The sequence below is a fragment of the Amaranthus tricolor genome, chromosome 15 (genome assembly GCF_026212465.1).
Source record: "Amaranthus tricolor cultivar Red isolate AtriRed21 chromosome 15, ASM2621246v1, whole genome shotgun sequence".
NCBI lineage: Eukaryota > Viridiplantae > Streptophyta > Magnoliopsida > Caryophyllales > Amaranthaceae > Amaranthus > Amaranthus tricolor.
In genome coordinates this window covers 5558758-5567750 of record NC_080061.1, presented here as the reverse complement: position 1 = coordinate 5567750, position 8993 = coordinate 5558758, and the positions used below count along the sequence as shown (strand labels likewise).

The 8993-nt window shown below is 32.4% G+C and overlaps 1 protein-coding gene across 1 annotated transcript; it reads left to right on the top strand.

Moving 5' to 3' along the window:
• The first annotated feature begins 361 nt into the window (after positions 1 to 361).
• Positions 362 to 3906, top strand: LOC130801408 (uncharacterized). Its single transcript, XM_057665254.1, has 3 exons — positions 362 to 872; positions 1925 to 2101; positions 3480 to 3906. The coding sequence occupies exons 1-3, from the start codon at positions 807 to 809 to the stop codon at positions 3696 to 3698; spliced, it is 462 nt and encodes a 153-aa protein (XP_057521237.1). The 5' UTR covers positions 362 to 806; the 3' UTR covers positions 3699 to 3906.
• The last annotated feature ends 5087 nt before the right edge of the window (positions 3907 to 8993 follow it).

Sequence of the window (8993 nt, the reverse complement as noted above, 5' to 3'; positions counted from 1 at the left end):
CGCAAAAATCTTTTCATTTATATCACAAATTTTTGACAAAAATAACATTATTCAACCTTATTTTAATATTTTAATAACGCTTATAGTCCTTAAATATCTTCCACTAAGCTTTATTTTAACATTTTTATATTCTTAATGGTCCCCATATTTTTCCACTAAGTTTCTTTTAATATTTATAATTTTCACTTTTTTCATCAAATTTATTATTCAATAAAATAATATCTTCACTATTTAAAAAATTTAATTTTTTTTAATTATCGTTTGTTATCGGAACGTTATTAGGGAATTTATTTTGCAAACACTTTCAAGTGGAACTAAGTGGAGAATTAAACCATCTCAAAAACAAAGCATGTGAGCTAATGACTCATCCACTTTTGGGTATTTTGCAAACTTGCTCTATCTTCCATCTATGATCTAAGTATCTATTTATCATAATCACTAAATTAACCAAGTAAATACTAGGGTCTAGGAGTAGTATAAGAATCTTAATCGCCGCCCTTTCAATTTTATTAGCAGCTTTTCAACCCACAAGCAAAATCCCCAAAAGTTGAAATTAAATTTAATTACTCAAAAGAATCAAAAGTAAAAGTATACAAAACTTCACTTGCTAAGTAAATCCAATCCAATCAATGAAAGCAACATTCCAAAGTTTCTACAAGAAGCCACTTGGGTTCCCCACCTTGTAGCTTCTCCAGGCTTTCTTCTCCTCAAAACCATCCAACACAAAAAGCTTTTTTCCCACAGATTTTTGGGTTCCCCATTAATGTCAAGTTCTTAGTTTTAAATTAAAAGAAAATATTATAAAAATGGTGGGTATTTTTTCTAGGTTTACTGGCAGCAAAACTGGGCATAGAAGAACTCAAAGTGCACTTGTGAGAACCCTTTTTCTTTCATTTATATTCAATTTGTCGATCTGGGTTTGATTAAAATTTATTCCTTTCATTGTATTTCTATCGAAAGATTAGGTTTTTTTTTGTAAGATTGATTATAGTTACTCCACATAAGAACATTTTTTTTGGTAACTGGTAAATGACCTTATTTGGAGTAGACAAAAATATTTACTGATTTATTTACTGCTTTGTTTGACTTGTTATTCAAATAGATTTTGTGGGGTTTTCCTTATTTGGTTTGATTTGTATTTGATCATAATTTTTTTTAAATTTTGATTCTGATCTTCCTTTCTTATTACCTTCATTGGATCTATGTGTGATTTAGTTGGTTGAGTTATTGAATACGGATGACAGAAACTTCATAATTTTTCTGGGATATCTATGAGGTTGATTTTTGATATAACTGGTATTTTTGTTTGCTGTATTAATTTAACCAGGTTTAGTTTTGTTTCTTTTTTTTTGATCCCTTTATATCTTAATGATCATTGATTTTTTTGGACCAGTAATTCATTTAATTTTACAAATTTCTTTTTGGGTTATTATGAACACAAATGTTGTATGAGACGGTCTCACCCAGAAATGACGGTCTCACCCAGAAATGGGCCTCATACCTGGATAGATAGCCCTCTCATACATATTATGAGAATATATGTTTCTTGTTTGAGGTTGTCTCACCAAGAGTGTAAGGGTCTTTGAGGGTGTGCGAGGTGATCGACCGCACAAGGCCTCCTCTTTCTCCCGTAAATGAAAAAGTTAATAATAAAGAAATATGTTGAGTTTATTAATAAAATAAAACACTAATATATTTACTATAAATAAGTTGCAAAATAAACAGGGCCTCAAATTTTTCAAGACGGCTCTGCGAGAGACGGTCTCTCACAAGAGTATGTTTTGGACATGTTTTTGGTGTGATTTTGCTAAGGAATGATTTTCTTCATTGTCATTTATATTGCTCTTCAAGTCCAATTGCTTCTGGTGAATGGTTGCCAATTTGATGTGAACTGATTTGTTTTTATTATTTCGAATCGATGTAGGATGAGAGGGAGGTCGCGCTTCAGAATCCTCAGGACACTGAATCAGATGTTGCACAATCAGTTATTGTTCATGGTATTGAAGTAGCTGTAGAATTCAAACCTGTTGAACACCCAATCGAACCTCTTGATAGTGATAAGCCAGTTCAGTGTCCATTGCCAGAACCTTCCATTTTAAATGTAAGTTTCAAATTCCACTGCCTGTATCTTTGAAGTTTTCAGTGTCATGTATGGCTAATATACTAGAAAAATGGTTATCAATGGGTGGTTTTGTAGGATGTCTTTCCAATGTAAATGTGAGTATTGTGTCGTTAGTATCATTTTGTTTGTTTTTTTCTAACCCTGTAACCCTCAAGAGATTAATTGTTTGGTATGAAATTCTTCGTTCTTTTGGGTTTTGGAAGGTATGAAACTCATTAGGTATAGTACTCGGGCATCCAGAATTCGAAATAAATTTTCTTAGACATATTCATACTTGGAATAGGGATAAAGAAATTTCTTTTTACTCTTTACCATAAAGATTTTAACTGGGAAGGCCTTTGAGCTCCAGATTCCTAGTTCCACCCGACCCGTTCTGGAGCTACATTTTGACTAGTAATCCTATGTGATCAAGGTATGGCTAAAGGCGATAAGGATGCTTATGGCTTTTGTTACAGTAATTTTATGGTCTGAACTATCTTTTGGATCTCAATTCACAATTTTCCATAGGTAAATGTTTAATGAACTAACTAGTATGTCTTAGATTTGTGAAGTGTCCTCTCGCTTAATTACCTCTTGCCTTCACAAACATCCGGTGAATTGATGAACAAACAAACAAACTAACAAGATTTCTCATTCAATATGTGTAACTTCATCTGGAGAAGGAATTATTGAAAGAAAATCTTGCAATGTATAATGTGTGGTCACAAATTGTTGTGAGAGATGGTTTCTTCAAGAGACGCATTAGATATATGGGCTAAATAGCCTAATTGATACAAATTAAAGAGATAATAAAAATGTGGACTTGTTTTGAGGTCGTTTCTTTGAGAGACGGTCTCTCACAAGAGTAGCTGGTGTGTGGTAGGATTACGTGGGTTCTGGGTTGGTATTCAAAGCAAGTGGTCCACACTCCACACTTCGAAGTTGACCTGGAGGTGTCGTGTTGGAGGCAGGATTTTTTATTTTGAGTGATAGACCTCTTTTTTCTTGTTTGGGCCCATCTATTGTATTTGTTAGTTGTCATAAATAGGATGCCATAAATTCCAATCTCGTAATTCTTAGAAGAATGAAATTACTGCATCGGTTTCTCCTTCCCGAATCCCAGTGCTAAGAAAACTGTAGAGAGAAATACCGGATGGGTGTGGGACCCAACCTTAGCGAAAAAACATAGTAAATGGGTTATGTTAATTTGGTTTTGGGACAATGGACGTTCCATAGGTATGTTCACTTGGTCCTTGGATGGAGGCACCGAGGCAGTAATTTCCTTTTTCTAAGAAATTAAGAATCGTCATTCCTGCTATTTTATTGAAAATTCACGAGTATGATTTCTCATTGGTGTGTGTATACGGTGGATTAACAGGATGGTAGAATATGGAAGGAGCGGGTTTCTGCAGCAAACGTAATGAGAAGAACTGACTTGCCTCTTATGAAAGAAGGGTCAACAGGTGATTCCGAAGCAGCTACTGAGACAAGATCACGGCCTCCTTTGCCAAACCGCATGATACTGCCATCGATAAGTGCACCTGAACATAATCTTGTTAATTTGTTAGAAGAATGCAAATCCTCAGGGATTATATGAAGTTGATTATACGAAGTTCTATATAATGCTATGTACACTCGAATTTACTTGCGGTTTTTATATATTTTGAATTTCTACACGGAAGTGGCGACTATGATTTCACATCGTATGTGAAGGATTGGTTTGTTGCAACCGCCCATGTTAATTCTCGTGCCGATATGTTAAACAAGTATACAAGTGCGTAATGAAAATGTGATTAACGTTTGTATCTTATGAAATGCATTTATAAATATTGCTCACTTTTATTCTAATTAAATGTCTGATTTGATTTGATACAAATTTTAAGAAAAAAGGGGGAGACCACATAGGAGTAAGTAAGAGAATAAGTGATAATCTAATGATAATTGTGTAAATATTCGGGATCACTTGAAGACATAAATAAGGGGAAAAAATAGGTTCTCTAATTAGAAAACATGATATTGATGTGAATATGTCAACAGAGTACATGTGATACTGTCTTTGTCCCTTTGAAATAGCATCATTTGACGCAAAAAGCTCTTACATATTTGAGTCAAATGGTGCTATCTCAAAGGGACATATGGAGTATTTAATTAGAAAAAGAGAGAATAAGACTCGTACATGTGCTTTAAAAACTGTGTTAAAAACAAATGAAAAATCTTCTAAAACGAAGGGAGTCCAATTGTCTTGAGTTAAAAAGGCCAAGTATGCGCTAAGCCCTTATTTTTCCTACTATCAAATTTCCCCTTGAAGGGTGTATGGGTATGAAAACTTTAGACACAAGCCCAAATTCAAATATTTTTTCTTAATCAACCTAAACAACTAGATATGAGCCCCTTTGGCTGGCACTTGTTGTGGTTTGGTTGCGATTTTGCAAACTGACTCGACACATGAATGGTGACTGATGGTTCATGCTGCAGCCTGCCAGGTCCCACACCAGCATGTACAAGCCATGTTACTCGAACTCTTTATTTTGTTTCACATATCCGTGTCCGATCTTTTATCCTCGGACATTGATATGGCACTTAGACGCTTCATTTAGGCGTAAAATTGAATATTTAGGCATATCCAACACTTGGATACATATCAGTATCCAACATCAGACCTGAGTCCAAGTAACATAGTGTCCAAGCTAATTTAGTTGAAGCCCTCTTATCAGTTCAGCCTCCAAAAACAAGCATATAGAAGTAGTTAAGTTATGTTGACTCCTTTGATACCTGATCTTGAATACAAACACATAATAGCGGAACACCAATTAACTAATCTTTCTGCCCCTTTGAATTTGATACACTATACTTGAAAAACTCGTGTTTTGCTTTGCATACTGTAACAAATTCACCGAGACCGGAGTCCAAGAGATGAAGCATAATATGTGTAAATTGCAAAGTTCATTAATGGCAGAAAAACTTTACAAGTAGCTTGATAATTATAATTACATATCACATGAACAAAACAAAAGGAAGTGCAGAGGAAGGCACAATCATATGCTTTCAACAAGCTGATTAGGCAACCTTAATATATTCAGAGAGGTTTCAATCGACGGATTCTTAAGGTGGTTCCGATGTCCTTGCGTGCTTCCATGGTTCATCCTTGGCTTCCTTTGCCATGCTCGATGTCGATGATGACCAAATTTTCTGGCATGTTTCCCTCCATGACTGGCTTTCGAATGAGCTAGTGCTGAAGTGCTGCAAATTAGCAAAAATAGCATAAGAAGAACATAGAACATAAGCAAAGATTTTGTCTTGGACATTTCCATTTTATGTTTTCTTTCTAATAATATTGTGTTTTGTAATTGTATTTGAATAACATGGAATGGGAATGTTTGGCTATACCATGTTTGGTTGTGAAAAGAGCTTATAAAGGGTTGTTTTGCTTTTAAAATAAGTAATGGTGATATCATTTTGCCTATAACTTTTGACTTTCTCGATAAATTCGTTGCTCAACGGTCACTTTTTCAAATTTTCATTGTTTTGGGTGAATTTGAGTTTTTCTCTATTTCTTGATTTTGACACATTTGTTGCTTCTTTCTCAAACTCTCTCTCCTGCATTATTCATTGGAATTAAAATGAAACAAATTCAAAAAATTATATGAGAAATGGAGAATATGGTTCTTTTCCGTTTCTCTTACTTGCTATAATTTTTAAAGAAAGATGATATATACAACTTTAAAAAAGAAAATTTGTTAATTAGTGAAATTCATGTGATGATCATGAGTTTTTGACTTTTCAATGTGGTAAACAAAATTTTTTTTAAATCTGCGTGGGGACTCTGAGTTTTACACGTTCAATCTTCTATGACCGCAAAGATAGACAGATATTAAATTATCCGTCTTAGTGATGAGTTACGTTATCACCCTTATTTTAAAGCTTGCAAAAATCCTCAAGACTAAAATAATATTCTTCATAAGACCTAAGTGTATATTTTTCTTTCTCTCAAACAAGGCCGGCCCTGAGTTTCAAAAAGCTCAGGGCAAGATAACAACTATGCGCCCTTAATTATTACATAGAAGTAAAATAGTAAGAGTCTCATGATTAGATAAATTTCAATTTGGATAAGACTTGTTCTAGTTTTTTTAGGATGGATCCGGAACACAAGTCCCTCTTGCTCCCTCATAAGGCCAGCCCTACTCTCAACTTAAACTTTAAAAAAAAATTGGTACTTTGAAGAATGAAATAAAATAATTATGTTTTTATAAATTGAATTGAAAATGGTTGTAGCTACTTTACTTTTGTTTATCCAATTTATTGATATGTTATACTCCATATTTGCTTTGATACTGATTTTGTGTTTGGGTTAAGAAACTATGTCATGTAGGTTTTTTATGTGGTGAGAGTTAGTTTTGGGGGAGATTTAAAACTTATGGAGTTAAATGGAAAAATTACTAAGAGGTTAAAAAAAATCTGATAAATAATATTATCTGTATACTTTTATGTTATCATTTTATTCAAATACCAATATGATAATTCAATATATATTTTTGGCCATGAATTTGGTCGTGGGTTGTTGAATTCTCAAACCTCATATTTTCCTTCTTATTGGAAGAGGGAGGATTAGGTTATTTTTTGGTGGGGTTGGTAGACACTAGTTCCATTGTTAGCAACACAAATCTTGCTTGTGGGATTACATAAAGATATTCATAAATTTTCGTTAGTAAGATATTCATAGTTATAAAAATTCTACCGTGACATATATCTCATATTTAGATTAAGTAGTCCAGTAATAGAAACTTTTAATTTACGGATTTCTTGTTTTAGAGTCCTCTCATTATAAAACGGTCTCATACTAGACGGGCTGAGTTACTTAATATGCCAATCTCTTATAGCATAGGAATAGTAGTAAGATTATAAATTTCAATTTGTTTCTCAATTCTTTACTTTATTTTAAATATTTGTGTTAAATCTTAATATTCGAACATAAATAGGTAGGATATTTGGCCACTTTATTTCATTTAAAGCTTTTGACATAAATAAATATATGATTTTTGAGTAATACTCCCTCTGTTCGTCTTTTTAAATTTGTATTATTTTTTATTTTAGTCTGTTCCACTTAGTTTGCATCATTTTTATTTTTGAATAATAATCCATCACTTTCTTTTAATCTCACCCATATATTTTAACTTTATTTTAATTTTATCCATATAATTTATTTTTTCTCTTTATTTATTACCTCTTTTTAAAAACTATCTATTTTTTCTTTGATACAAATTAAAGAGCACAAATGAGTATATGATTTTTGTTGGAGAGTGCCATGATTTATTTCCTTAGCGTGTTTAAATAAAAGCTTCTTTTAGTCACTACATAATGATTAATCAACATGCAATTGTCCTGATTTTGCTGCTTACCATTGAAGGAACAGACTTTTTGCTTATTGTCTAAATAAATGATTTGTGCAATTATACTCCATTCTTCGGAAAAAATTTGTTTATACCCACCTAAACTAGTACCGATAAAATAGCCCTTGTTGTTCATAATGATAGAGGATTGGGTTGGTCGTTAAGAAGTAGAGAGAATATAAGAATAAGAGTAATATAACATATTGATAAACTTGTATATCTTACTATATCAAGCAATGCAGTATAATACACATATATATAGTGCAATGTGGTTACTATAGTACAATATAGTTACTATTTATGTATTATTTCATATGTTTATAGGGATAATATTCCCACATTTTAATGCATTTATCACTTGTAATATCACTTGTAACATGTTTATTTCTAGTACTCTTTTTTATTGAATCTATTTCTTTGACTGTTTTTGGCTGGACTATTTTATCCATATATGATGCATGTCTTCGTCTTATAGTGAGATCGCCTCATATAAAAATTACGTATTTTGTTTTACTTTATTTTTTGGTTGTCCTATATTAAGTCCTACATTTCTCTATTAGAAAAGATTTATATTTTTCAAACTTACATTAATGAAGAAAAACGATAAGATTAAATTTTAGTAGAACTAAAAAAGTAAAAATGGTTAGAATGGAGTAATAGAATAGTTCATATGCTGCAAAATGCAAATTAAGTGAATACGAGTTTCCTAATCAATAGCATCAAGTATTAAAATATTGTTATGTAAAATGAAATAACTTGGTTATTTAATTAGTTTGTCAAATCAATATCCAAACCTAACTTTAAAAAGGCAATAAAAAACCAATTGTTGTAAAAATTAAAATGAAACAAAAAAAGTATTAGCCTGAAATATTAGTTTAAAAATCATAAATAATTAAAAATTAATTTCAATCAATAAAAATTATTATGCCCCAAACTTTTTTCTTGATATATGAACTATAAAATATGCAAAATCTTTAGATGTCATACATTAATAGTTTGTTTAGTGATGATTGCAAAATCACAAAAAATTGTGTAAAACCGTTTATACTTGTGAGACGTGTTTATTAGGTCGGCCTAATTAATAACCTTTTTACTAATTTCAAGATTTAAAAGGATAATTTTAAGACTTAAAAGACCAATTTTAAAGCTTTAAAATTGACATTTTAAGTCATAAATTTTGACAATTTCAAGATTTTAAAAGACTACTTTCAAAACTTACAAGAGCAATACTTAGACACAAAAGACCAAATAACAAGGATAAAAATACTTAGACACACCTTTCATCTTCCTCTCGGTGAAACTACCATCACACCTCTTGATGTAGTCTTACTAACACGGCTTTCCATCGAGGGACGTGCCGTGTCTACCGCCGGACGCTAGCTATCAAGCTGGCGTGACATGGTTCGCCGCATCTTGGGAGAGCGCCCTCCAGCGGAAGTCATTAGAGGGAGCAATTTGCGGTGTATATGGTTGGTTCAGACCTTCTCACATCTCCCCGAAGGTGC